The sequence below is a fragment of the Pseudozyma flocculosa genome (assembly GCF_000417875.1).
Source record: "Pseudozyma flocculosa PF-1 unplaced genomic scaffold scaffold00015, whole genome shotgun sequence".
In the NCBI taxonomy this organism is placed as follows: domain Eukaryota; kingdom Fungi; phylum Basidiomycota; class Ustilaginomycetes; order Ustilaginales; family Ustilaginaceae; genus Pseudozyma; species Pseudozyma flocculosa.
In genome coordinates this window covers 291,906-318,430 of record NW_006920883.1, presented here as the reverse complement: position 1 = coordinate 318,430, position 26,525 = coordinate 291,906, and the positions used below count along the sequence as shown (strand labels likewise).

Here is a 26,525-nt window from a genome sequence, read left to right as displayed (position 1 = left end):
TCCTCCTCCTCCTCCTCCTCCTCCTCCTCCTCCTCCTCCTCCTCCTCCTCCTCCCCTCCCTCCTCCTCCTCCTCCTCCTCCTCCTCCTCCTCCTCCTTGCACCGCAGCCAGACGCAGTCGGGACACGATGCCTCGACGATCCCGCAGCTGCGCATCGTCTCGTCGATCCCGGGCCGGATAGACGCCACGTTCCAGATCGGGCCGCACAACCTCAACCGCCTCGGCACGCTGCACGGCGGCTGCATCGCCACCCTCGCCGACACCATGGGCTCGCTCGCCATCGCATCAAAGGGCCTCTACTCGACGGGCGTCAGTACCGATATCAACACCACCTACGTCAAGAGCGCCGGCGGCAAGGGCGACGAGGTCAAGGTCAGCGGCGAGGTCATTAGCATGGGCAGGACCCTCGCTTTCACCAGGATGGAGATCAGGCACCCCGTCACAGAAGCCCTGCTCGGTACGTGCTCGAGCCAGGCGCGCGAGGAGGCGGCTGTCCTGCACCGTGCCCTTGCCGCCATGCTCATTCATCTCTTCTTCTGCGCTCCTCCTTGCCCCCCTCCCCACGACAGCCTACGGCAGCCACACCAAGTTTATCGGCAAGGCCACCCAGCACCCCGAGAATGTCAAGTTTGACCCGACGGGTGACCAGGTGCTCGAGGGCAAGCAGCCAGAAGAGTGGGCCGACAAGTAGCCGTCCCGTCGGAAGAGTCAAGAGAGAGAATCGCATCGTTGCTCGATATTGTGCGGAAAGGCCTCTGAGTGGCAGCACCAGCGGCGCTCACAGGTTCGTCACCCACCGCCCCTTGACGAGCGTCTGCGTCGCCTTGATCGGCGGCAGCTCCCAGCCCAGTCCTCCGGCCATGCCGTCCCGCTCCGACCCGACAGCGTAGGTCGGCGTCAGCATCACCTCACGCTTGACCTCGTCGGCCTTTTCGCCGCGCTTGATGGCCCTGATCCCCGCCGCCATCGTCGACGAAACGACAGCGCCGCTGCCGCCGCCGCCGCCGCCGGGCAGCTCGACGGGCTTGCTGAAGCTGCACAGCTTTCGTCCCAGCGTCGAGAGCCACGCCGGGTTGACCTTGGTGATCGTCTTGAGCCACACGGTGCCGCCCGCCGCGCTCTCTGAGCCCGAGACCTTGGCGTACTTCGACTGGCTCTGCTGGATCTCGCCAAAGACGACGTAGTCGGGCGGAGAGGAGTGGTAAAAGGCCGACGACGGGTGGATGAATGCAAAGCCGCCCAGGCCCATGGCCTTGTACGGCACGCCGCGCGTCGACGACATGCGGTCGCCGCCGCCCGCGGTGCGCAGCCGCCACATGGCCTGCGAGGTGGCCGAGTCGGCGTTGGACGGCGCGAGCGAGGCAGACGTGACGCTGCCGTTGGTCACCAGGTCGGCGCGCACGGCCACCTGGTCGACGTAGGCCGAGACGAGCAGCTGGCGGATCATCTTGAGCTGCACCTCGGTCGGCGGCGAGAGGCGCGGGTCGGCCAGCACCGAGGCCAGGCGCGGCACGTTGGCCGCCACCAGGTTGCACAGCTGGGCGCGCAGCTTGTGCATCTCCTCCATGGCCTTGGGCCGCAGGAAGTTGCGCCGGCAAAACTCCTGCCCGCCGCCCTGGAACTCGTAGGCCCCGATGACGCTCAGCAGGCGGAACGTGTCGCTGAGGCCCTTGCCGAGCGCCTCGAAGCGGCGCATCGTGGCAAAGTACTTGGCCCGCTTGGCCTTGCGCCGCTCCTTTTCCAGCGCCGCCTGGTTGGTCAGGTTGGCCAGCTCGGGCGCCAGGTCCTCGTCGCCCTCCTTTTCTCCGTGGGCGAGCGCCTTGCCGTCCTTGTCGCCGTCGCCGCCTTCGCCGTCGTCGTCGTCCTCGAGGACCTGCTCGCGCACAAAGGGATCGCCGATGCTGAGCGCCGCCACCAGCGCCACCATGTAAGGCAGGCAGCCGCCCTGCTGTCCCTGGGCCAGCAGCTTGCCGAAGCGCGGCGAGACGGGAAAGAGGGTCATGCTGCGTCCGAGGTCGGTGATGCGGGCGTGGCTCGCCTTGCGTCCCGTTTCGGCCGCGACGCCCTCGTGCTCCTCGAGCGCGCCGAGGTAGGTGAGGAGCCTCTCGGCCCTGCGGATCGTGCTCCTGTCGGGCGGCGTGGGGAAGGGGAAGTTGGCCACGTTGTCGATGTTCATGGCCTTCATCGAGAGCACCAGCCCCTCGACGGGCGTGCGCAGGATCTCGGGCGAGCTAAACTGGCTGAAGTGGTCCTCGTACACGGCCGACGAGTAGAGGCGGTAGCAGTGGCCGGGCCCCGTCCTTCCGGCACGGCCCGCGCGCTGCGCCGCCGACGCCTTGCTGATCCACGTCACCTCGTAACTCTGCACGCCGCTCTGCAGGTCGTACTTGCGCTCCTTGCCGCGCCCGCAATCGACGACGTACTTGATGTTGGGGATCGTCAGCGACGTCTCGGCCACGTTGGTCGCCACCACGACCAGCCGCGAATCGGCCGGCGGCTCGGCAAAGATGCGCATCTGCTTGTCCGAGGGCAGCAGCGAGTAGAGCGGCAGGATGTGCATCGGCACGTCGGTGTCGTCGCGCAGCTCCTCGGGCAGGTCGTCGTCGTGCCGCGCACCGCCGCCCTCCTCGTCATCGGTGTCGAGCGCGTCCGGGTCCTCGACGGCGGCGTCGTCGGCATCGGCCATGGCGCCATCGTCGACGTCGAGGGCGAGGTCCTTGGAAATGCCGAGGTCGAGCTCCTCGGCTTCCACGTCGCCGTCCTTGGCAGCCAGGCGGACGCGCGGTCCGGCGTCGGCGTCGGCGTCGTCGTCATCGCTGCCGTCGTGACCCTCGTCCTCGTCATCTTCCTCGCCACCCTGGCGCGACCTCCGATGCTGCTCGGCCCTCTGCCGCTCGCGTTTGCGCTGCTCGATCGCCCGGCGCCCGAAGCGCTTCTCGAGCCTCTTGCAGACGGTGGTGATCTCCTGCTGGCCCGTGAGGAAGATGAGGATGCCGCCGGGAGGCAGGCGGGCGTGGATCTTGGTCGTCTTCTTGACGGCCTCGGCGAGGTAGTCCTGCACGGTGCGGCGGTTAAAGTGGACCGTGACCGGGTGCTGACGGGCGTCGATGTTGATGACGGGCGGCGGCGAGGCAAAGAGCGTCGTGTTGTGGGTAAAGTCCGAGACGCGCAGCGTGGCGCTCATGATGACGAGGCGGAGGGGGCGTGCGCCCTCGACGCCGTCGAGCCAGCGCCGCTCGCGGAGGCGCACGACGCGGCTGAGGACGCCAATGAGGACGTCGGTGTTGACGCTGCGCTCGTGCGCCTCGTCGACCATGATGGCGCTGTACCGGCTCAGCAGGAAGTCGGTGGCCAGCTCGCGCAGCAGCACGCCGTCAGTCATGAACTTGATGGCCGTCATGGGGCTGACGGTGGCGTCGTAGCGGATCTGGTGCGACACCTTGGTCTCGGGCAGGCTGAGCTCCTTTGCGACGCGCTGCGCCATGCTGACGGCGGCCACGCGCCGGGGCTGCGTGATGCCAATCATGCCCGGGTTGAAGCTGTCGCGGTGGCCAAAGGCGGCCTCGTAGAGAAACTGCGGCACCTGGGTCGTCTTGCCGCTTCCCGTCTCTCCGCAGATGACCGTCACCGGATTCTCCATGATGGTGCGCACGATGTTCTCCTCCTCGGCCACGACGGGCAGGCGCAGGCGCGAGGCGATCGAGTCCTCGTCGCGCTTGACCTCGACGTTGCGGATCCTCGGCTTCTTGGCCGACGACGACGACGGCTGCTGCGCCTTTTCGGCATCGATGGTCTCCTGCAGCTCGGCGTAGAACTTGGCCGCAAAGGCCGACTTGTTCTCGGGGCGCACCTCGTCGCGGCCCAGCGGGCCTCGAGCCACGCCGTCGTTGGGGCCCAGGTCGCCCACGCGCACCTTGTAGCCGCCGACCGGCTCGAGGTTGTAGCTGCCGTCGGCCGCTTGGCCGTCCTCGCTTCCCTGAGCACCGGCGCCGCCGCCGGCCGAGCCAGCCATACCGAGCGCGGACCGGGCCCAGTCCTTGAATCCCTTGCTCTTGGCCGACTGCCCAATGCCCCGGCGACGTGACCGCGGCTCGCCATCTTCGTCGTCGTCATCGTCGTCGTCTGAATCGTCCTCAGAGTCGTCGTCCGAGTCGCCCTCGGAATCTTCGCCTGAGCCAGAACCGTCTTCGGAGCAGCTCGCCTCTTCGTCGTCATCGCTGTCCTCGTCGTCCTCGCTGCCCTCCTCGCCCTCGGCTGGGAAACCGTCGTAGGTTGGCGATGCAGGAGCGTCCTTGCTGCCTTGGGCATCCGAGCTTGTGCTTGGGCCCGCCTTGGGTGCCCGTTGGCCGTCGGGCAACAGGCCTCGGAGCCTCATCGCCTCGAGGAGCACGGCATCTTCGTCGCTATCGCTCTCCATGTCCTCGTCCCCGTCTTCTTCCTCTTCCTCGCCTTCTTCCTCTTCCTCGCCGTCCTCACTATCGTCGCCGGCCATCTTGACGTCGCCCTTCTCGTCTGTGGAATCATCCTGCTCCCACCGCACAGTCTTGGCGGACGCTGCGGGCTTTGCGGGCTCCTCGTCGTCGCCAGACGACTCGGAGCTGTCGAAACTCGAGTCGGTCTCGTGCCCGTTCCTGGAACCCGAGGCTGGTGCAGCGTTCTTGCCCCAGCTGGTGCCGCTGCCGGGGAGGTGGCCGACCTGCTTCTTCTTGTTGCGCTTCCGCGTCTTGATCTGCGGCACCAGGGGCTTGCCGTCCGGGCCCTTGGCGAGCGCAGAGCCGACCTGCGGCGCGGTGGTGCTGGCGGCAGGCGCGGTGCTCGACGATGAAGGCCCCGCGGACGGCTTGTTGAAGAGGCTGGCGGCGGCCATGATCCTGGCCCTTCTCCCCGCGTCCTCCTCGACCTCGCCGACAGGTCCTCCGTCGTCTGCGTCGGCATCGGCATCGGCGGCCGAGCGGTCGGGGACGCTGTAGAAGGAGGCGTCCGCATCGTCTTCGTCGTCGTCGTGGCTGTCGTCGTGGCCGTCCCGGTCGAGATCGGCATCGAGATCGTCCTCCTCGGCGTGGTGCATGGCCCTCCTCCTCTTCCTGCCGCGCGTGCCGGTGTACGACTCCTTTTTGCCCGCCGTCTCGATGCGCTCGTGGCCCGTCTTTGCCCTGCCCGTTCCGAGCGTGGCAGCGCTCTTGAGCTCGGCGCGGTCGACCTCCTTTGACGATTCCGCCAGCTTGGCGAGGAGGTGTACGCGTTCCTCCTTTTTCAGGCGCGAGGCAATGTAGGCGTCGAGGCGCTTGCGCTTCTTGGACGACATGGGCGCATTGGCGTCCTGGCCCGAGAGGAGGAGAAGCTCACGCCGCTTACGCTCCTGCGCCGCCTGCTCGAGGCGTCGCTTGTCCTCCTCGCTGCCCGGAACGATGATCTCGACGTTTGAGTCGGCAGTCCCAGCGGCGGCGGAAGAGGAGCCGGACGACTTTTTCTGCTTGTGCGACGAGCCGCCGGCCGACGACTTGCGCGCCTTTGCGTTGTACCGCACTCGTGTTGGCGGTTGCATGGTGGGCGGATCGGGTGTTGGCGGATGTGGTTGGAGGATACGTCTATGTCTGAGGTTGCGGGCCGAGCTGCGGCAAGATGAGGGCAGGGAGGAGAGCGAGTCGAGTCGGTCGCTGGCGTTGCGAGCTGCGTTCAGAGGTAGGCGGTCATGAAAGGATCCGTCAAGATCGACACTGCCGGCTTCGATAACGTGTCGCTGCCCGTGGTGGTCGGTCGGTCGGTCGGTCGACGGGACTCGACTGCAGAGGCCAGATAGATTTAGGGGGAGGGGTGCGTGTGATGGAAGCCTTGGCAGCGTGGACGAGGGCCGCCACGACGCTCTCTCTCTCGACTTTTTTTCTTCTGGCCCGCAGCCAAACCCGCCTGGCCAGGCTTCTCCACACGCCGCCGTGGCCGCCCGCCGACGGGGGGGGAAAAATCTTTTGGCTGCAGCCCGCACCCGGCCTGTCTGCGCCGTCTCTCTCTCTGCCTCTGGGGACCTAGTTGCCTGAACTCGTTGACGACGAGAGACAGCGAGCTTCGGAGGGGCCACGTCGGCCTTCTCGCTGGCAGTTGACCCAGAGCAAGCAACATGCACGCGCGACCAAAGGTCCCAACGGGTCGACCCTACGACGCACAGCTGGGGCGACTCTCGCCCGTCTGCCCGAGGGGCGCGGAGGCCTTTCCAGCATGAAGTCGGCTGCGCTGGTTGCCAAGTTGCACGTCGTCGCCCCCCGTCAACCGCCGCCGCCGCTAATACTGTACTGTACGGACCGACGGACGGACGAGGGGGGTTGCATAAGAGACGAGTGCGTGGGCGTGGGCGTGTGCCTCGAGCGGGTGGTTTTTTGGCAATGCGTGATGGGTGCTGGTTTGCGTGTGTGCGTGTGAGCGCGTGTGGACGTGAGGTGGGGAGCGAGGGGGGGAAAGAGGGAAGCGACAAGTAGAGACAAAGAATACAAGGAAGACGACGGCGACGGCGACGACGACGGCGACATCACGCAAACAGCTGGGGGGCCGAGGCTGATCCGAACCTAGTGATGCCGGCGAGGGGGATTGCATGCATAGAGGGCGTGGCGTCGAAGGGGACCGGGCCGAGGGCGAAACACGACGGTCGAGGAAGCGTCGGACGCGGTCGAAGACCTCCCGGTCACCGTCCGCGGACCCCGATCGCGGGGCCATCGTCTTCGTCGTCTATCCTGGGCGCTGTCTCCTCGCACCACCGCCTTTCCCTCGCGGTGCCACCGCGGCGTCGGATCGGCTCCGTTTTTGGGTGTTCATGTTCATTGACCCCGTGGCGCGGCGAGCTTACTCGTCGTCCTCCTCGTCCTCGTCCTCCTCCTCCTCGTCCTCCTCCTCGCGCATCGACTCGAGGCAGGCAACGGCGATGCGGTCGAGGTCACGCTGGCCATCCTGCGAGATCCTTCGGCCACCCTTGGGGTCCTTCTCGAGGACGCCAATCTGCTCGAGGCCCTGGACGACCTTGCGCTGAACCGAGCCCGAGGCGTCGGCGTGGTGCGAAGGGCGGAAGCCGCGGTTCGAGGCACCACCGTGCAGCTTCTTGAGCGCACCGATGCCGACAGCCTTGCGCAGGTAGATGTGGCGCGCAAGAGCGGCGGCCCGGACGTAGTACCAGTCAGGGTCGTAGGGGGCCTGCTCCTTGTAGGCACCCGTCTTGACAATGTCGACCCAGGTCGGGACCTCGATCTTGCCTGAAGGGGGTCAACAGGGGCAAAAGCAAGTGCAGTGTCAGCGGGTCGGTGCCTCGGGGACGGTAAGGATGATCGCCGGCAGCAGTGGCAGCAGTGGCAGCAGCGGCAGCGGCAGCAAGAGGCGAGCGAAGGGCGAAAGATGCGTCCGTCGTCGGCCCAGTCCGCAGACAGAAGTCTTCCTTCAACTGGCATCGCGAGCCAACGAAGTCGGCAATGGCGAGGGTCCTGCCGGGACACAGAGGCCGATAACATCGCGCCGTGTCGGATGCAGCGAGGCCGGTCTGCGACCCGACGGCCTCGTCGTGCGTTGCCGTCTGGGGGCGGCCAGATCGAACTGAGCCCTTCGCTCTGGTCTCGCTGTCAAAGGCGATCCGACCAGATCCCTCCTCCCGAGATTAGGGCCATCCGCCAGCCTCTGACCAGCCCCGAGTCATTCATGGTCATGACAATTGAGATCGCCGCCCTTTGTCGCTGCCGATGCTGCCGATGCTGTCGTTGCCGATGTCGAAGACATTGCCTGGATCGTCGAAAGGGATGCTTCGACACTCACCCGAGCGCTTAAGGTGCTGGGCGTAAGCGTTGATGAACGCGGCGGCGTCGACGTCTCTAACGCTGTGGGGGGGTGGAAAGGGTAGCAGCGGCCAGGTTGGAGCGAGGGTCAGCTCCCTGTCGCAGCGCAGTGGGTGGGGCTCACGCTTCGTTCTGCACGTCGTGCCGGTACGACGTCGTCATTTCGCCGCCGCCATCTTCCTCCTCTTTGCACCGACCGCCTGCGGGGGCGGCGTTCCTGCTGCCTTCGTGGCCTTTGTCCGAGTGCGACTTCCGAGCCGCTCTCGCTCTGCCCAGGAGGGATCGACCCGCTGCGGCCGTCTCGGCGTCGCTCTTCCGAGGGTATCCGCAAGAGGCCGCAACGGTTCAGCCTCCCAGCGGGGCGGCGTGACTGGCATACGTCCTCCAGTCCAAAAGAGTCGACCATTCCGTCCAGCGTTCTCCCTGCGTCTGCGCTCGGGTTGCGCAATTTTTCTCCTCCTCTCCTTCTTCCGTTCCAGCTGGTGAGCTGGGTGGGCCATAACCCCAATTCGGCGGGGACGACGTCGTATCCGATCGCGATGCGACAAGGCAGCGCCAGAGTCTCGCCAGTCGATTCGAGAGCGACCGCTGCGGGCGATGTGTCGGATGCTGGGAGGCGTGGCGAATTGGCTGGAGCTGTGGCTGGAGAGCTGGGATACGCACTTCGGCATGTTGGGCGAATATGGATGTGTCTTGAGGTAGGAGACGGGGGGCGGGGGGGTCGGCGAGAGGGTGTAGGAAGGTGGACGGACGGTAGCGTGATGGCGTTGGCGCTGGCTGCCTCTCTCTGCGGCCTGCCGCTGGTGCTGCGCGCTGCTCCGCTGCCCAATCCCTGCCGCCAGCAGCTCGCCCAGGCCCAGGCCGGCCAAGCCCAGGCAAGCGGCGCCCGACCCAGCCAGCCTCCGAGCCCTCGTCTCGAGAATTTCGGGCAGAGCCCGGACCCGCGTCCAGGAGGCTTGATGTGAGCCCGGCGCTGCGCCTATTTCCGCCCAGGGCGACCGTGGGAATTTTTGACGACTGGCCCTCCCTGCAGGCAGACAGGCAGCAGGGCCCTGTCCATTTTCACCCGATCGCGTTTCCGCCCGATCTGGAACAAGCCCCTGTCCTCCTCCTCCCGCCCCGCCATTCCAGCATCGATCTCGCACCTCCTCTCGAAGCTGGCTGGTCAGTCTTGCTGCTCCTTCGCCTCCCTCGATGTCTTCCCGAGCTAAATGCCGCCAAGGATGATCACGAAGCGACAGAAGTGTGCGAGCGGTTAAAATGATATCATGATTCGCGGACGTCGGCCTGACGAGGAGATGGAGCCCGGTGGCGACCTCGGTGCTGCTAGGGTTACAATGGGTCTGGGGACTGCCTCGACACGGGCAGATGGTTCTTGGGGAGGAAGACATGGCCGATCGGGGAACGAGAAAGTCTACTTCAGCAGCAGCGGCAGCAGCAGCAGCAGCAGCGTGTACGAGGGACGGCCAAGTGTCCGCCACGAGCGGCGTCGTCTGTTGCTCGGGCCTGATCGGCGGGCGAGCCGTCGTCGACGCGCGAGCCGCGCAGTGCGAGCTCAGGCAGGCGCAGGTCCTCGGGCTCGGCTGGGCTCGCCACGGCCCATCGTGCTGCCGCCGCCGACGCGATGCCCCGCGGGTATCGAGGAAACTCAAAACGAATCTGAAAGAGGCCAGGCTGGGCTTCGACGCGCGAGGCCGGGCCGCGCGCTCTCTACTAGCGCTGCTGGGGCTGCTGGGCCTGATGCTAATGCTGGTGCTGTTGCTGGTGCTGGTTGGGGATCGGACGCTGGAACTGCTGTGGTGGCCGCTGTGGCAGCGGATGCGCGTGGGAGGCCTGCTGCTGCTGCTGTTGGTGCTGCGGAGGCGGCGAGAGGGCCACCGGCGAGATGGTTTGTGGCAGCGGCACGGTGCCGAGGCCCAGGGGCGACGGCCGGCCATTGGAGAGCGTCAGGGTACCGAGCGGCAGTCCCGGCGATGCCTGCCGGTGAGCCTGCGGCGGAGAGGGCAGACCGCCGTGCAAGGCCTGCAGGCGCTGCATCTGCTGGGCCAGGCGGGCCTGGATGAGGGCCTGCTGCTGCGGGTTGCCCTGGTGCTCTCGCAGTTGCTGCTGGTACTGGAGGTTGATGTTGTTGATCTGCTGCTGGATTTGCTGCTGCATCTGCTGCCGGCGGATTTGCAAGTAGATATCTTGCTGCTGCTGCTGCTGCTGCTGCTGCTGCTGCTGCTGCTGCTGCTGCTGCTGCTGCTGCTGCTGCTGCTGCTGCTGCTGCTGCTGCTGCTGCGGAGAGAGCGACTGCGGCGGCCGCGGGTGCTGTGGCGGTGACTGCTGCGGCGGCCTCGGCGACGCTTGCATCTGCTGCGGAGGTCGGGGTTGAGGCTGCGGGGGTCGGGTTTGAGGCTGCGGAGGTCGAGACAGCTGCTGAGGCCGGGGCTGCTGCTGCTGCGGTTGGCCTGCGTTCGACGCCGCTGTGGCCGCGGCGGCGTTGTTGGCGGCCTGATGAACGCCCAGGACGACCCGGTCGAGCACCTCCGGACCGTGGGCGAGATAGGGGTCGACCTCCTGGATGAACTTTGCGAACAGCGCCGCCTGCGTCGAGGCCTGCATGTCGAGGCGGCCTATCCGCTTCGCCTCCTTGGCCAGTTGGGCCTCGAACGCCGACAGCTTCTCGTCGACCTTGGTCAGCCGGGCCTCGAACGCCATCAGCTTCTCCTTGACCTTGTCGCGGAAGCCGATGTGGGCGCCGCGGAGCGTCTCGTTCATGGCGGACAGCCGGGCGTCGACGTCGGCCGTGATGGCGGTGCCGGTCTGTCGCAGGCGTTCCACGAGCTGCGTGACGGTCTCGGGCCGAAAGATGAGCTGGTCGAAGCGCTGCTCGATGCTCGCCAGCAGGCTGGCCTCGACCTGGGTCGGCAGATCGCCCACCTCCGACTTGATCGCCTCGAGCATCTCGGCGCGTCCGACGAGGTCAGCCAGGTGTGTCGCCAGCTGCGCCTGGAGCTCGACCTTGACCTTTGGCATGACGTCGGCGAGGATCCGCGGCGTCAGGTCGGCCAGCGCTTGGTCCGACGTCGCCTGCTGCTTGATGTGGGCCAGCGCCGCGGAGCAAGCCTGCTCGATCATCGCCGGCCGGATTTCGAGATGCTTGAAGCTCGGGTCGATGGCCTTGCCCTCCGACGCCGCTCCGGGCGCCGAGGCTTTCGCAGCAGGCGCTGCAGGCCCTTCTTTCGACGAGCCCAATGCCGCCTCCGCGTCCTTGGTTGGAGCATCTGCCATATCCGCGTCCCCGTCTGCATCTGCGGCTACGGCTGCGGCTGCGTTGGCTTCCGGCCGAGGCGCCGGTCCACCTTCCCCTTCGATAGCGGCCTCCTGGTCGATCCGCCGTCGCTTGCGCCTCTCCTGCCTCTTCGTCTCGCAGAAGTCCTCGATGGCTTCCGGCAACTGCTCCTGCAACTGCTCCTGCAACTGTGCCTTCACCTCTTCCTGCTGGTGCGAGATGGCGCTCGGGATCACCTCTCCCTCGATAGAGTCCAGCCGGTCCTGCAGCACCTGCACTTCCTCCTCGATGGTCCTTTGCCGCCGTTCCAGACCATCCAACACCTCCCTTGCCCTCGACCTCTTGTTCGGCAGTGGCCTCGCGCCTTCGGCACCCTCCTGGACGTCGGCTGTGCGCGCAGGTCCTCCAGCTGCGTCAGCTCCGGAGGTGGTCTGGTCTTGAGCGCCGGAGAAGTCAGGCTCAACGGCAGCCGGGGTCGATGGCGGGGGTGGCTGCGACGGGAGCGGCGGCGGCGGCTGCGAAGGAGGCGGTGGCGGCGGCGCCTCGTTCGACGGAACGGTTCTGGCAGGCTGCGGGGGCGAGGGTCCGGGAGGCACGGCCGATGCCGCCGCAGTGCCGGGCGCGATCCGGCTCTCGAGGGCCGCCAGCCTTTCTGCAAACATGGCGGTTTGTGCAGAGTTCGTCGCCTCGAGGCTCGCGATCCGGGCAGAGGTCGTCTCCTCCAGCCGGGCGTTTCTGGATGCCAGCTCCTCGACCTGCGCCTTGAGCCTCTGGACCAACTCGCTTTCTTGCTTCCCCAAGGTGGAAGACGGCAGCGGCGGGGGCGCGGCCGATCGGACCTCGGCAGCACGCTCTAGGTCCCTTAGGCGTGAGTTGAGGTTCAGCGCCTCGAGGTCGCGCAGACGGGCCACCACTGCATTCTGCTCTGCTGTCTGCACCACCTTCTCGCGCGCCATGATATCTCGCAGTCTGCCGATCTCGGTGACGGCGTGGTCGCTCGTCTTGCAGGCGCCCTGCAGGCCGTCCATGATCCTCTTTAGTTCCGCCTGGTTGCCGTCGGAGGCGCTGCACAAGGCATCGACCACGGCCTGCATGCGGTCGCCCAGGCTGCCGACGGCGCTCGAGATGAGCTTTTCGAGGGCCTCGCTGGCGGCGCTCTCTGCCTCTTTGGCGGCGTCGACCAGGCGACTGAGATCGTCCTCCATCTTGCGCAGCTTTTCGTCGTAGTCGGACCTGCCCGGATTCTTGCGCATCCACTCCTTTGCGGTCTTGAGCTTCTCCTCGAGCTGCCGGCCCTCGTCTTGGCGCCTAAAGAACACGCTAAGGGCCTTGAAGAGCTCGCGAGAGGCGTCAGGGTCGAGCTTCAGACTCGCATCCAAGCTGTTGGACCTGGCATGGCTGCCGCTGGCGACAAGCTCGCGGCGAACGGCGCTCGAGCCGGCGCTACCGCTGCTGCTGCTGCTTTTGCTGCTGATGGTGCCGGGCATCGTCCTGTTTGTTGCCGGTGGGCCGCCTGAATGCGCATTCGCCAGGGTCGCGGGGCGGCGTGCAGGATCCTGAGAGGCGCGGCGGTCATGGCGAGCACCGCCACCATCTCGCGGCCAAGGGCGGCTGCCGCCCACCCGGCTGTCGCGGCTGTGGTCGGAGCTGATGGGCGATGCCGTACGCCTGTGCGACATGGGGGCGGACGGTGACGAACGGCAAGGATAGCGGCGCGGTGCCGGGGCCGGGGCCGAGGTCGAGACCGGGACCGGGGGCGATGCTGCTGAACTCGGTGCCGCCGAGGGTTGCGTCTGCAAGAGAGGCGGCGAGGGGTGTGCGAGGAAGGGTCAAGGAGGGGGAGCGAATGGGTGAGATGGGATGGGGTGAGGACGAAACTCAGGGCAACGACATGGTGGAAGAGCACGAGCCCGCAGACACGGGCAGAGGGAGCGGAAGGCGACGAGCGGCGGCGTGAGCACAAGAAGGCAATGCGTCGAGCGAGAAAGGGCGTAGTGGAAAGCGAAGAGCAGGTGGCGAGCGGCGAGCGGCGAGTGGCGAGGCGGGTGAAGGAAGAGAGGGTGTGGTCGAGGCAGATGCGACGATGCGATGCGGTTGCACTTGTTGATCGGCCAGCCAGAGTCGTTTCGGAGTGGAGGCGGCGGCGGCGGCAAAGATGAAGCGAGCGCGGCTCAAGAGGGTGCGTGCGTGCGTGCAGTCCGTCCGAATTCCAAGCAAGTCGACGTGGGAGCGTGTGTCGAGGTAGGGGTATGCGGTGAGTGCAGTGTCGGTGGCGACGGCGGTGGTGGTGGTGGTGGTGGTGGTGGTGGTGGCGTTGGCGAGGTTAGGGTTCGAGGCACCCTGGCGTTGCGTCGAGGGCCGCTGTGTCTGGCTCATGTCGAAGATCCAACCAAGGTTGCTGCCGCGCATGCCCCCTCTCCACACGGCGGCTTGGCCCAGGCCTGCCAGGCAGCAGGTGCGCGGCGGAGCCACGAGCCCAAATTTCCAAGAGCCAAGATCCAAAGCAGCGGGGCCAGGCCGCGGGCAGGCGGGCAGGCGAGTCTCGAGCCTGCGCCGTCGCCGCCGCGCCCGCCGCCAGAACGGCGCGTCGCGAGGTGACACGCCGCACGCACGCTCCTAGCCCCCGACCGCTACCGCCGACGTCGTGACGACGCAACCAGCAGCGCAGCGCAGCACCTTCGAGCCCAAATGCACCCAGCCTAGGTGTGGCGCATCCGAAACTATCTGTCTGTTCACTCACATTCTCGACAGCTCTTGCGTCGCTGTACTCCGCGCCCGGGGAGAAAACTTGTCGCACCATTGGGCAGGTTGCGCTGCAGGCAGGTGTAGGTGGGCAGTCTTGACTTTGGTCTGACAGCGAGGGGCAGACAAGGCGCCGCTGGGCAAGAGAGCTGGCCATTAAATACCTTTGCTAGCCGTATGAGGTGGCATGCCTGCGACCGGCCCGCTCTGGCCGTGGTCTGCTGCCCTGTTCTGTCTGCATGCTCAAGACGCCCCGCCTCAGCTCTGTGGCCGCTTTGAAGAGTGTGCGGCAACTACACCCTGCACTCCCCTGCTCCGACCCCACGAGGAGACCGCCTCCGCGACCGAGCGGACACCATGCTCTGCCTGCGCGCGTCCAAGCGGCGCCCCGAAAGGCCCAGCCAGATACGACTGCACGGCGCCGCAGACTCGGTCTGCGCTGCTCGCCTCGACCTGAGCTTCATATGAGCCGCGCCTGCTCGGTCCAGATTCAATCTGCTCTGTCCTGCGCTGCGCAGACCATATCCGCGCCTCATCGCTCCGCCTGCCAATCCAAGCCTGGCCTCGCGACCGCGCCGAGCCGCGCCGAGCCGCTCCATCGCGCCCCGAGCAAGCCAGCAACGAGCAGTCGCCCGTGCCTTCTGCCTGGCCTGTCGAAGCGCAGCGAACTGAGCTAAGCTCAAACTGCCTCCGAATCGACACGGACGGACCTGTCCTCCGCGCGGCGGCGCGAGGATTGCGGAAATCGCCAGGGATTGCGATTTTCGAGCTCCTGCCGCCTCAAAACCGCAATCCTGTCAGGGATTGCGAAAAACGAAGGGTCGACCACCTCAAAACCGCAATCCTGTTACGGATTGCGAAAACGCATCGTCCTCGGGCTCAAAACCGCAATCCTGGCCGGGATTGCGAAAAAAATTCGCGAGCCTCACTGGTCGAGGAGGGCAGCTTCCCAACACAGAGCCACCATCGTCTCGTCGTCGACAAGTCAACCTTTATAATAGCACCCGCGGGAGGTTCCTCCCTGATGTCGTCTAGTCAAGAGTCCAAGAATACCTCCTCTGCCCAGCCTGTCTCGTCGAGCCCGTCCCGCCGCAGCGCCTCACGGGCTGACCCGCATCCTGGTCCAGCTCAAAGACGTCGCGTTCCACGAAAGTGGCCCGACGGCGGCCGGCGACGCCATCTGCGTCGGCCGCGGCGGCTGCGGGAGCCTTGCGTATCAGGACGACGGTCGACGTCCTCGTCGCGTACCATCCCAGCCCGTCGACCTTGAGCGGGGAGATGAGGAGCGATCTGCGCAGATCCTCTTTGCGCTGCGGTGGCGGGTCCGAGCTCGTCCTGTTGCACGAGGGGCAGGTCATGGTGGGGACAGCTTCAGCTCTCGTGTGTCAGGACACCCGGGGTGTCCACTGCCACTGACCTCAAGTGCAGACGCAAACTCACCACAGCAGATCGAAGAGGTCCTCGATGAGCGCATCCTCTGCTGCTTGGTGCCGGCCAGGTCCAGAGCCCTGGCCGGCAGAGCCTGTGTACCTCTGCATCGCCTTGTCAAAGAGCTCTACGCCCTGGTCGACCTTGGACCAGGGATGCTCGAGGGTGCTGTTGCTCAGTCCGCGCGCCACCACCGCGGGGCACGAAGCGCGGGCGTGCGTGAGCGTGTTGCCCGTCACGACGACGGGATCGCCCACGTCGTGGTGCGAGCTAGGGCTGCTGAAAAAGTCGGGCTGGCGGTGGGCGGCCAGGTGGCCCGTGGGCGTGCGGTTGGTCGTGTAGCCGATGCTGGTGCGGTCCGGGCGCGAGGAGCCGACGACGAGGTTGAAGCCGGGGAACTGGTCCAGCCGGGACCCGACGCCGTCGCCGAGGTAGTCGACGATGGCCTGGCGGTCCTGCGCGGCCGAGGATGGCCGCGCCGTCGTGGCGGTGTCGGTGTCGGTGTCGGTGTCGCTGGCACGGAGGAGCCAGTCGCGGACCAGGTTGCCTCTGCTCTGAAAGCCGTGCGGGCCGGGCGGCGGCGGAGGCGGTGGTTCGGTAAAGTTGGTGAGCGTGGCAAAGGAGCCGTCGCGGGTGATGCCGAGCCACGTTCCGCCGCTCTGCTCGTCCCTGGCGCTGAGGATGGGCCGCTCGTCGGTCGGTCCCGTAGCCACAGAGGGAGGCGATGTCTCGTCGTCAGGGATCGGCCCGAAGCGGTGCCACACTGCGGGGACCGTCCCGCGCGCGAGGAACTCGTCCCGGTTGCTGGCGATGACGCTGGTGGCGAAGGGCAGGGGTTGTTGAAAGCCAGGCAAGGCAGGCAGGGTGGAGTGTCAGCTTCGCATCAAGAGAGCTCGAATCCCTCCCTCTTCCGGTGCGTCGTACGGTGGAAGCTCACAGGTCAAAGCCAGGCTGGTCGATGGACCAGAAGAAGACGCACATGGCGGACGGACGGGTGCTGGCGGGGACGAAACAAGGTCCGGTGGGCCTGCACGCGGCGTGCCCTGCAGGCTTGATGGGCCGATGGAGAGGAAGCAGCAAAGGGTACGGTGCAGGGTCGACGATATCCAAACTCTAGCCTGGCATGATTGTTGCGAGCAAAACCTTGTCGAAGAGCGGTGACGAGGTGGTGGTGGCAAGCAGATGTCGTCGAGGTCGAGCGTGGGGGCCGAGGAATTCGGCGGCCGGGAAAGAGGGGAAGCCGATGGCCGGGATCGGGCCGAGTCGTTGCCTTTCTATGCGTTGCCGCGCCGCCGCCGCCGCTGCTCTGCGCCGTCGAGCCAGGTCCAGCCGAGCCTTGGGTGTGCCTTGATGGTTGTGCGGACAGGCGCGCTTGGATCTCGATGTCGACGAGCCGCCTGACTACTGGCCTCGAGCTTGGATGGTGTGTGCGTGAATGGTGGAGGGGAAGCCGACCGAGGAGCAGCGACAGAGCGACCCACAAAGAGCAGTAAGCAAGGCAGGCCAGAGGCAAGCAGGGCGCATGGACCCGCCAGGGTCTCTCTCAACCGCAATTGCCGCCTGCCGCCGCGCACGGACGCGAGAAGGTCCCCCGGAGACGCAGGCCTCTGTTGGCCTGGCCTGGCCAACATCGCGTGAGGATCAGCGGCGGCCAGGCCTGCGGGCCGAAGCAAGATCAACAAACGCCGGCCAACAGCGCAGGGCCAGGGCCAAGGCGAGGGCCAGGCGAGGTTCCCAGCGCCTGCATGAGCGATGGAATGCATCTTTACGGAAGCCGGGAAACAATAATGGCTCGCCTGGCCCAGCCTGGCCCCCCGGTCGTGTTTCGGCAGGGTCCCCTCGCTCTTTGCTTTGCTTTGCTTGCTTCTTCTCATCTGATCCGATCTTCTCGCAGCGGCAAGGCCAGGGGCAAGCTAAGGCTGGCCGGGAACCGTGGTTCCGCCTCTGGGCCCACGGCATCTCGGCTTGCGACAGCGGTGCGCGGACGCGTCAAAAGGGCCCGGAGAAGTCGCTGCACCCGTGCTTTGGGATGAGGCAGCCGCTGCGATGCGAGCGAGCGAAAGAGAGAGGGAGAGGGAGAGAGATGCTGGAACCAATCGATGAGCTGACTGACGCCTCCTGCGCAAGATCTCGCTCGCTCGACTCGAGGGTCCTGGGACGCCGTATGTAGCGCGACCGTCGGCGCTGCTTTCCTCGTCTTCTGCCACCTCCGTCCCGCCCCCCCCCCCCCCCCCCCCCTCCTCTCTGCTCCACCACCACTGCCACCACCACTACCGCCACCACTACCGCCATCACCGCTCCTCATCCTTCCTCTGGGCCGCGCCGCTCGACCCCGTCCGCTCACCCCGCGCCCAACCATGTCGACCATTGTGGGGTTCAAGACGACCCCCTACCCGCTCGACGCTCTAGGCGCCTCTGCCTCTGACCTCCTCTCGGCGCCGCTACCGCCCTACCCGTCCTACCCTTCCTTTTCGCGCCTCATCTCGCGCGACTTCTACACGTCGTCGCTCGACCCAGTCTGGCCGCTCGGCTTCTCGCTGGCCTACTACCTCGTCTCGCACGCCGCCAACCGCCTCGTCGTCCGCAACGGCGGCCGCGACCTCTCCAAGGGCCCCTCCCCGCTCGCCGCCGCGCTCCGCCTCCTGATCCCCATCCACAATGCCGTCCTCGCAGCCTACAGCGCCTGGACCTTCGCCATGATGGCCCCGCTCGTCGTCGACTTCTTCGTCCAGGGCTGGCGCGGCGCGCGCTTCGAGGGCGTCAAACTCGCCCTCTGCTCCATGCCCACCAACCACCCCGACCTCGGCAGGTACGCCTACCTCTTCTACCTCAGCAAGTACTACGAGGTCGTCGACTCGCTCATCCTCCTCCTCAAGGGCAAAAAGGTGCGTCGAGGAGCGCAGATGTCGTCGTCTTCCCCCTTTTGCCGGGAGGCGATATCGATGCTGCATCCTGACGACCCCGCCCCCCCCCCCCCTCCCGCCCCCGCTCTATCCGCCTGGCAGATCTCGAACCTGCAATCCTACCACCACGCCGGTGCCATCATCTGCATGTGGATCGCCTACCGCTACCAGAGCCAGCCGGTCTGGGGTAAGTGACAAAGGAAACGGCGACGCCGTGCCCCGCCCTGATCTCGCCTACTCACCTTGCCCTCTTCCTACGCCCTTCGCCCCATGCCCTTTGCCCTTGGCCGCGCGCAGTCTTCTGCGTCTTCAACAGCTTCGTGCACACGTTGATGTACACCTACTACTTCTGCTCGGCCATGCACTGGCCCTTCCCCAAGACGCTCAAGCGCAACCTCACCACGCTCCAGATTGCCCAGATCGCGTCGGGCACGCTCCTCACCAACCTCTACCTCGTCACCGTCCTCGACCCGTCGCTCGTCGCCCGCGGCCTCCTCGACCGCGGCGTCCGCTCGTCGTTGCCCGCCGTCGCCGCCAGCTCGCGCGCACCGTCGCGCAACCTCGTCGACTACGCGCTCGCACGCACCGACACCAGCGACCCCTCGAGCTGTCTCCAGACGACGGGGGCAGAGATCGCCCTCAACGTCAACACGGCCTACATGTTTGTGAGTGGCCGTTGCCGTCGACTCACCTTGAGGGGCCGAGGCGATACCCGTGGCAGAGGCTGACGTCGTCCTCTCCCCTTCTTGCCCTTCTCGACCCCGCAGCCGCTGCTCGCCCTCTTCTTCCGCTTCTTCATGCGGTCCTATCTCGACCGCTCGGCAAAGGGCAAGAGGGCGGCCAGTGCCAAGCAAGCTGCCAACGGCGCTGCCACCTCCGCCGCTGCTGCGACCACGTCCAACGGCCACGCTTCGGCGGACCTCCGGAAGCGGCAATAGCAGAGAGAGGCGCTCGTGCTCGTGTGATGCCATCTCCATGTCGGGATTGGCTTGAAGCTCCTGGAAGCGAGGATAGAGCCAAGTGAGGCGCAAGGCAGCGTTATGGACGAGGGCTGCTGTGTTGAGTTGGCCAAGGCCGGCGCCGGAGATGGACCTGTAATGGAACGAAACGCAACGACTGCGTCATGGACACCGCCCTGTACCACGTACCGTCTGCCGCTATAATCAGAACCTGGCCTTGCTGCGCCGCCTGGCTGATGCGATGACGTGCGGTGAGAGAGAAGGTGGTATGCTGGAGTGCAGAGAGAAAGGGAGAGGGCCAGGATACAAGTACAAGGAATGCAATGAGGTGGGCGGCTGATTGAAGGACCAAGCGCGGGCGCGACCTAGTTCTCCTTCCACTGGTAGGCGCACTTTGCGTTGGTGCAGCGGTAGAAGGTGGTCACTGGCGAGAGGAGAGTCGCAGCGAGGGGAGCCTAAACGTTAGCTCCCGAGTCCACGGTACTTCCGTGCTGCGGCCGGGTGGACGACTCACTCGGCTCGTCTGCGCTTCTGATCTGGAGCTGCATGAAGAAGGCCTTTGGGTTCTCGCACTTGGGGCATGGCGCTGTCGCAGATCAAGCGGAAAGCAGGGGTGGGCGGTCGCAGGGTCAGTCCTCTTGCTCTTCTTGCACTCTTGCACTCCTGCCTGAAACCGGGGCTGACGAGATGCGATGCGACGAGCGCGGAGACTCACCGTCGGTGCTGTCTACGTTCTTCCAGCTCTCCTCGCCGCCCATGACATCGTCGACCTCTTTGCGCTTGAGGTGCTGCCGCGTCGTCATCTGGCGATAGATTGGGAACTCGTACGGGCAGGTGTTGCACGCCCACTTGTTCGAGCCAGAGTCATCGTGCGAGATGACCAGGCAGTTGGCGCACGTCGGACAGAAGAGCATGGCGACGAGATATGGGTGTTCTGCCGAGGAAGGCGCCCGCTAGGCGATGGCGGGCCGAGCTGGGCGGGCCGAAAGAGTTCGACCGGGGGCGGACAAGCGAGGCGTGCGTCGGACCGTCGGCGTACGAGGCACAGACGAGTGCGGGGCCGAAAGCCTGCTGCGCTTGGAGTGGCGCCTGACGAAGTCGGTACAGCGCGCGAGAGATGCTGCGGCTGCGGGTGGACGGGGAGCGTTGGCTGATGGTGGTGGAGGGAGGCGAGGAGGCAGCAGGAAGAAAGCAAAGGCGAGCGAGGGAGCGAGCGGCGGCCGAGTCCCGTCCTCAGAGCATCCGCCAACTTTTTTCTGGCCGGAGGCCTCGCCTGGCCCGCTCGCCCGCTCGCCCGCCTCCCGAAGGTTGGGAGGGTTTTCGACTTTCGCCAATTTTTCGCACGATCGAGCCGTGGCTGCATCCCCACCCTGATGGCCGGCCGTGAGCTGGGCCGCCTGCACATACGGGTGACCTTCGCGAATCTCGAAGCAAGCGCCTCCGCAGTGCGCCCGCCGCCTCCTCGGGGTAAAGGTGGGGAGCGGCTGGGGTCAGGCGCTGTCGGCTGTCCGCTGTGTGAGTCCATCTGTGGGGACCCACGCCGAGGCACGCGGGGGGGCCCAGCATGGCCAGCCAGCTCGTGCGCGGTGGCCTGCTGGGCTGGCCCGGTTCCAAAAAGGCGTGGCAGCGCATCCGATCCACCTGGCCGGCTCTCGACGGCTGGCCTGGCTGGCTGCAACAGATCGATCCGCCGGCCTCGACAGCTCCTCGTGGTCGTCCTCGAGCCGTCGTACGTCGGCCTTTGACGCCGCCGAGGCAGGCGAGCACGGAACGGGCGCCGCGCGTGGTTGCGACCCATGCCCAGGCCAGTCCTGGCCACCACGAGCGGCGAGCCCAAGGACGGGCCCCAAGCAAGCAAGCAAGCAAGCAAGCAAGCATGGCCGTGCGAGCGAGCGTGGCCGGCGCCGGGCTGCGTTCAGGACCCGTTTGCCGGCCGCGGTGGGGCGGAGGATTTCCTTAGCTTGGGTCGGGCCCTCCGAAGCGCTGGCCCGGTACGTTGGCCTTCTCTGGAAGGGCGAGGCAGGAGGCCCGGCTTTTTCGCCCTGGCGTGGCTGCTCGCCTTTGCGGCGGCCAGGCCAGGCCAGGCCAGGCGCAAAAGCAAGAGCGCCCTCGAGGTGCGTGGAAGTTGCGTGAGAAGGCAGGGCGAGGAGGAGGCTAGGCTATGGCCTGTCTGCCGGCTGTACCTTTTTGGCGCCGGACCCAGCAGGCCGGCAGGGGAAAAAAGACGCCGTGCCTGCGTTGCGTTTTCCGAGCGTGCGTGTGCGTGGGTGCGTCATGGGCCATGCCCCGTCCGCCCGCCCACGCACAAGCAGCGCAGCGCAGCGACGGCGTGCCATCCGTCCCCACCCTCGTACGCGGCTCTGAGCGAGACGGTGGGCCTCGAAAAGGGGCGGGGAAGAGGTCGGAAAGTCGCGGGTCAGGGTGGGGCCCCTCCAGCTTCTCGACGGATGGGCTCGACGACGGCAGCGCCGAGATGCGGTGCCCTGGCCTGGCTCACCAGATGCCTGCCTTGGCGGTCCAATGAGGGCCGTGAGGCCGGCTACGAGGGTGAAAGAAAAAGCCGCGTGCAGGCCAGGCCAGGCCAGGCCAAGGCTTTCAGGCGGAGGCAGGTAGGCCAGGGCTGCTTGGCATCTGGCCGTCGACGACGGACATACGCACGCACGCACGCCGCTATGCTGCCGGCCACAACGGCGGGCAGGCTAGGCAGGCACGAGGAATAGCCGGGTGGCCAGGTTTCGCGCTCGAGTCCGAGACAGCTGCGCAGCGCAACGTCGTGGTTGGTTGCTTGGTTGGCGGATGGCAAGCAAGCGCACGCACCTGGCCTAGGCACGGCAGCGGGAGGCGATGTACGGCGGCGAGACTGGCGAGGGCGCAGACGACGACGACGACATGCTGCAGCCGGGATCGGCACCTCGAGCCGGGCGCCGTCGACCGCCGCCTGCTGCTCACCTGCTGGTCGCTCTGGATGGCTTGGCGCCCGCTGTGCTGCCAGAGAGGCCCCGACCGACCGACCGAACGGCTGGCAAGGGTACCCGTCGTCGCGGCCGGAAGCTGGCCGACCCTGCTCTGCCCTCGGGACGGGCCGCCGATCGAGGCGTGACATCTGGCTTCGCTTGCTGCGTTGGTTGGCTGCCGGCTGGCTGGTAGGCGGGCGTGGTGTCCCGCTGTTTGCGCTCGTCCCTCTGCCTGGCTCGCTCCCTCGCTCGTTGCTGGCGTCCTGCCCTGGCCTGCCCTGGCCTGGCCTGGCCTGGCCTGGATGGTGCCCACGCTACGCCTCGGCTCGTCATCGTGGCGGCTGCCTGCCTGGCTGGCTGCCCACGCCGGGCTCGGCGCTCTGGCCATCCCGTCGTTGGCTGCCTGCCCGGGTTTTTCTTCTCGTCTGCCTGCTGCCTCTTCCGAGCCGTGTCGCCGTCGTCGTCGTCGCGCTTCGGGCCACGAGCAGGCGGAGAGGCGCTACTCGCGTGGGCAGCAGCAGCAGCAGCAGCAGTAGTAGTAGCATGGTGCATCAACGGGCCAGCCAGACCCCCGTATCGGGCCAGGAAGGCAGTCGCTTTGAAGAGGCAGACGGGCTGTGAGCGACCTTCTGACCTGGCTGCGCTGCGAGAGGCCAGGCCTGCCCTCTCTCCGCGCTCGCGCTCGCGATGGCCTGGCCTGGTCTGGCCGCCTGGGCCTGCCTGCTTGGCCCCACTCCGGTGTGCCCTCGTCCTCCTTCCCCCGTGCTCTGCGCTGCCTCTTCTTGACCGGCCCCTTTGCGCGCTCCCCCCCTTCGTCTTTCCCCACCACCATCTCCCCCGCCCTTCGTCAGACTGAGCCCGCTTCCCTCCCCGCATCGCCCTCGCCCCTGCTCCGTCTTGCACCATCTCGATCCAGCGACAAGAGACGCTTCACCCCCGCTAGAGCACCCTCCATCCCTCCCTCCTCTTCCCCTCCCTCTCTTGCCCGTCTAACCGCCCCCGCCAATCTGCCCACCATGCCGGATCTCGTCGGAAGCATCGATGCCGGCACCACCTCGGTCCGCTTCATGATCTTTGACGAGTTTGCCAGGGTCAAGGCCTCGCACCAGCTCGAGTTCACCCAGTTCTACCCGCACCCGGGCTGGCAGGAGCAGGATGCCCACGAGATCATGGACGCCGTCCACAAGTGCATCGACGGCGCCATTGCCGAGCTCGAAAAGGGCGGAGAGCACACAAAGGCCGACGTCAAGGTCATTGGCGTCACCAACCAGCGCGAGACCACCGTCGTCTGGGACCGCAACACGGGAAAGGCCCTCACCCGCGCCATTGCCTGGCCCGACGCCAGGACCACCCACACCATCCGAGAGCTCGCGGCAAAGAGCGACAAGGGCACCGACGCCGTCAAGGAGCAGACCGGCCTGCCTCTTTGTAAGTCGCAGAAATGGGCTGAGGCCGAGGCCGAGGGCGAGGCGGAGAGAGAGGACGGGAAAGAGCTCGAAGTGGTGACGGCCAAGTCGCAAGCGCAGGCGCAGTGCGAAGCAGGCGGATCCGGTAGCAGCGGAATGGAAGGACCACGACGGGGGGCAAGCTTGTAAGACGCCCTGCTGACCGCCTTTCCGCTCCTCTGCCTTCTTGCCCGCCCCGCAGCGACATATTTCGCGTCGACCAAGCTGCGATGGATGCTCGACAACATCCCCGAGGTCCGCAAGGCCCACGATGAGAAGCAGCTCCTCTTTGGAACCGTCGACAGCTGGATCGTCTACGTGAGTCGAATGTGGCAGAAGCAGCGGCGGCGGCGGCGGAGGGAAGGGATGAAAGGAGATGGCGGACATTTGCAGTGGTGGTTTGGGCTGTGGCTGACAGCGGAATGCTGACTGCTTCTGGATTCGCTGTGGTCTGCCTGCCCGTCCGCCCTTGCGACCGGCGCAGAACCTGACCAACAAGGCGGTGCACATCACCGACGCCTCCAACGCCTCGAGGACCATGTTCATGGACCTCAAGAAGCAGGAGTGGTGCCCGAAGCTGTGCGACTTCTTCGGCATCGACATGGACATCCTGCCGCAGATCAAGAGCTCGTCGGAGGTGTACGGCAAGGTCGCAGAGGGCACGCTCAAGGGCATCGAGATCGCCGGCATCGTCGGTGACCAGATGGCCGCCCTGGTCGGCAACAAGTGCTTCCAGCCCGGCGAGGCCAAGAACACCTACGGCACCGGCGCCTTCCTGCTGTACAACACGGGCGAAAAGGTCGTGTCTTCGGACAACGGCCTGCTCTCGACCATTGCCTACAAGGCGGGCCCCAATGCGCCGGTCCACTACGCCCTCGAGGGCTCGATTGCCGTCGCCGGCTCGGCCGTCAAGTGGGTCCGCGACAGCCTCGGCCTGATCAAGGACGCGTCCGAGATTGGCGAGCTGGCCGGCCAGGTCGAAGACACCGGAGGAGTCTACTTTGTCACGGCCTTCAACGGCCTCTTCTGCCCCTACTGGGACGACACGGCCGCAGGCACCGTCGTGGTGAGTGGCTGCCGCGCCGCGCCGGAGGATGGGCGAGATGGAGACGACCGACTGCCGACGACTGACGCCACTCCCCGCTCTGAGTGCGCTCTTCCTCTCTGCCACCCTCTGCGCCTCGATTTCCGCAGGGCATCACGGCGTACACCGACAAGCGCCACTTTTGCCGTGCCACGCTCGAGGCGACGTGCTACCAGACCAAGGCTATCCTCGATGCCATGGCCAAGGACTCGGGCGTGGCGCTCAAGGCGCTCCAAGTCGACGGAGGCCTGACCAAGTGAGTTTGACCCCAAGGCGCTGGGTGCGCGTCAGCAGCGAGGATATTATGGCGGGCATGCTGACATCCGCCCTCTCGTTCTTCTTGTGTGGTCGCCTGCCCGCGCAGCTCCGACGAGGCGATGCAGATCCAGGCCGACATCCTCGGCATCAACGTCGAGCGACCCGAGATGCGAGAGTGAGTGTCCCGTCCCGCCTGGCGGCGCTGCCCCTCATGTCTGCCCGCCCTTTGTGCGCTCGCTAGGGTTTCGTGCTGACCGCGTTCCCCTCGCCTGCTGCGCGCCTCGTGCCACGACAGGTCGACGGCGTTGGGCTCGGCGCTCCTGGCCGGTTCGGCCGTGGGCCTGTTTGGCTGGGACATTAACCGGCCCGAGACGCTGGCCAAGGTCAACACGGCAGGCAAGCAGACGTTTTCGCCGCGGATCGACGACAAGCGCCGCGCCGAGCTGCTCCACGGCTGGGAGCGCGCCGTCGAGCGCGCCAAGGGATGGAACGAGAACCCCTAGACACGTCGGCGTCTGCCACGACCGCGGCCGCCGCCGGCCGCCGCCGTCCGCCGGAGGGCCAAGGAAGGTATCGCCCCCCACTGCAGCTCTGTTTTCTGGCCCTCGTCTCCTCTTTGCCCACTTTGGCACGCGCTTCGAAATCTGAACGGAACGGATGCCCCCGGTCTCCTTGCGTGTCGTTCTGGGCAGTTCCCGTCGGTCTGGTCGGATCGCCGGTCGGTCGGTCGGTGAGTCGGTCGGTCGGTCAGTCGATTGTGGAGTAGAGTGGCAAGCGAACGCTACGACTGGTTCTATGCTCGACGCCGTGCCCGCGAGGCAGCTCGAGCAGAGCCGTGGGCAGCGTGGGCAGGTAAAGACGCGGCCGAGCGGAACGATGACAGCAGCAGAGGGCCTAGGAAGGGGCGCAGCAGGAATGGTCGATGAAGACCGCGCCGCCTCATCGGCGTCGTCATCGCCGTCGATGCAGGAAAAGAGGGGGGACCTGGCGCCCGCCCGCGCTACTCGACGACGCCATCGGCGGCCTCGTCGTCGTCCCTCGTGCGATCCCGCAGCTCGTCGTCGACAGCATCCGAGACCTCGTCGATGAGCGCGCGCAGCTCGACGACCAGGCGGCCGCGGTCCCAGTCCGAACGGCGCGCCCAGACGCGGTCAAAGCACGCGGCGCGCAGCTGCTCGAGCTGCTCGATGTTGAACGCCGCCGACCTCTGGACAATGTAGCTCCCCAGATCGGCCACGGCGGCCGCATCGCACGCAAACGGCGGGTGCGGCGCGACTTCGGCCTCGGCCGATTGCTGCTGCGAAGAAGAGTCTGGGCCTGCGTCGCCTGGAAGGCCGATGGCATCCATCTTGGGCGGCATCGAGTCGAGCGTCGCTTCGGCAGAAGCAGCAGCGCCATCGCCTTCGCCGCTACCACCGCCGCCGCCGCTGTCGATCCGGACCCGCTTGCGCGTCTCGTCGGCCATTTCGACGTCGCCGACCTGACCGGCGGCGGACCGCTCCTCGTCGGGGTGCTTGGACTCGCTCCGGGCACGCTTGCTGCCGCTGCGCTCGACGGCGTTCAGGTCGACGGGCGCGGTGATCTCGGGCTCGAGGCCCTGGACCCGCGCGCTCTGCCTCTCGCCCGCCGAGCGGCGGCCGCGGCGGCCTCGCCTCGGCCGCCTTTGCTCGGCC

The 26,525-nt window shown here is 66.7% G+C and overlaps 9 protein-coding genes across 9 annotated transcripts in view; 3 read left to right on the top strand and 6 right to left on the bottom strand.

Moving 5' to 3' along the window:
- PFL1_04595 (uncharacterized protein) overlaps positions 1-691 on the top strand; it is a gene marked incomplete at both ends in the record, with an annotated part of 932 nt that extends 241 nt beyond the window's left edge. The window contains 2 exons of the mRNA XM_007882121.1: positions 108-457; positions 570-691. Of these exons, the coding sequence (XP_007880312.1) occupies positions 108-457; positions 570-691 (472 nt within the window). The remainder of the gene's footprint in view (positions 1-107; positions 458-569) is intronic.
- An 87-nt stretch (positions 692-778) lies between these two features.
- On the bottom strand, positions 779-5,545 carry PFL1_04594 (uncharacterized protein; the record flags this gene model as incomplete). Its single annotated transcript, XM_007882120.1, has 1 exon — positions 779-5,545. The coding sequence occupies one exon, from the start codon at positions 5,543-5,545 to the stop codon at positions 779-781; it is 4,767 nt and encodes a 1,588-aa protein (XP_007880311.1).
- Positions 5,546-6,831: 1,286 nt separating this feature from the next.
- Positions 6,832-8,476, bottom strand: PFL1_04593 (uncharacterized protein; the record flags this gene model as incomplete). The annotated part of the gene is made up of 3 exons (XM_007882119.1): positions 6,832-7,235; positions 7,786-7,847; positions 8,469-8,476. The coding sequence occupies 3 exons, from the start codon at positions 8,474-8,476 to the stop codon at positions 6,832-6,834; spliced, it is 474 nt and encodes a 157-aa protein (XP_007880310.1).
- A 1,072-nt stretch (positions 8,477-9,548) lies between these two features.
- PFL1_04592 (uncharacterized protein) lies at positions 9,549-12,758 on the bottom strand (the record flags this gene model as incomplete). The annotated part of the gene is made up of 2 exons (XM_007882118.1): positions 9,549-12,635; positions 12,702-12,758. 2 exons carry the CDS (start codon positions 12,756-12,758, stop codon positions 9,549-9,551), a joined length of 3,144 nt encoding a protein of 1,047 aa, XP_007880309.1.
- Positions 12,759-14,852: 2,094 nt separating this feature from the next.
- Positions 14,853-16,230, bottom strand: PFL1_04591 (uncharacterized protein; the record flags this gene model as incomplete). The annotated part of the gene is made up of 3 exons (XM_007882117.1): positions 14,853-15,156; positions 15,262-16,065; positions 16,187-16,230. The coding sequence occupies 3 exons, from the start codon at positions 16,228-16,230 to the stop codon at positions 14,853-14,855; spliced, it is 1,152 nt and encodes a 383-aa protein (XP_007880308.1).
- A 1,376-nt stretch (positions 16,231-17,606) lies between these two features.
- On the top strand, positions 17,607-19,090 carry PFL1_04590 (uncharacterized protein; the record flags this gene model as incomplete). The annotated part of the gene is made up of 4 exons (XM_007882116.1): positions 17,607-18,134; positions 18,255-18,339; positions 18,450-18,817; positions 18,920-19,090. The coding sequence occupies 4 exons, from the start codon at positions 17,607-17,609 to the stop codon at positions 19,088-19,090; spliced, it is 1,152 nt and encodes a 383-aa protein (XP_007880307.1).
- A 386-nt stretch (positions 19,091-19,476) lies between these two features.
- Positions 19,477-20,025, bottom strand: PFL1_04589 (uncharacterized protein; the record flags this gene model as incomplete). Its single annotated transcript, XM_007882115.1, has 3 exons — positions 19,477-19,535; positions 19,626-19,697; positions 19,827-20,025. 3 exons carry the CDS (start codon positions 20,023-20,025, stop codon positions 19,477-19,479), a joined length of 330 nt encoding a protein of 109 aa, XP_007880306.1.
- A 3,056-nt stretch (positions 20,026-23,081) lies between these two features.
- On the top strand, positions 23,082-25,355 carry PFL1_04588 (uncharacterized protein; the record flags this gene model as incomplete). Its single annotated transcript, XM_007882114.1, has 6 exons — positions 23,082-23,493; positions 23,713-23,828; positions 23,995-24,576; positions 24,705-24,850; positions 24,959-25,027; positions 25,148-25,355. The coding sequence occupies 6 exons, from the start codon at positions 23,082-23,084 to the stop codon at positions 25,353-25,355; spliced, it is 1,533 nt and encodes a 510-aa protein (XP_007880305.1).
- A 497-nt stretch (positions 25,356-25,852) lies between these two features.
- Positions 25,853-26,525, bottom strand: part of PFL1_06883 (uncharacterized protein) — a gene marked incomplete at both ends in the record, with an annotated part of 6,779 nt that continues 6,106 nt past the window's right edge. Inside the window, one exon of the mRNA XM_007882219.1 lies at positions 25,853-26,518. Coding sequence (XP_007880410.1) covers positions 25,853-26,518 — 666 coding nt within the window. The remainder of the gene's footprint in view (positions 26,519-26,525) is intronic.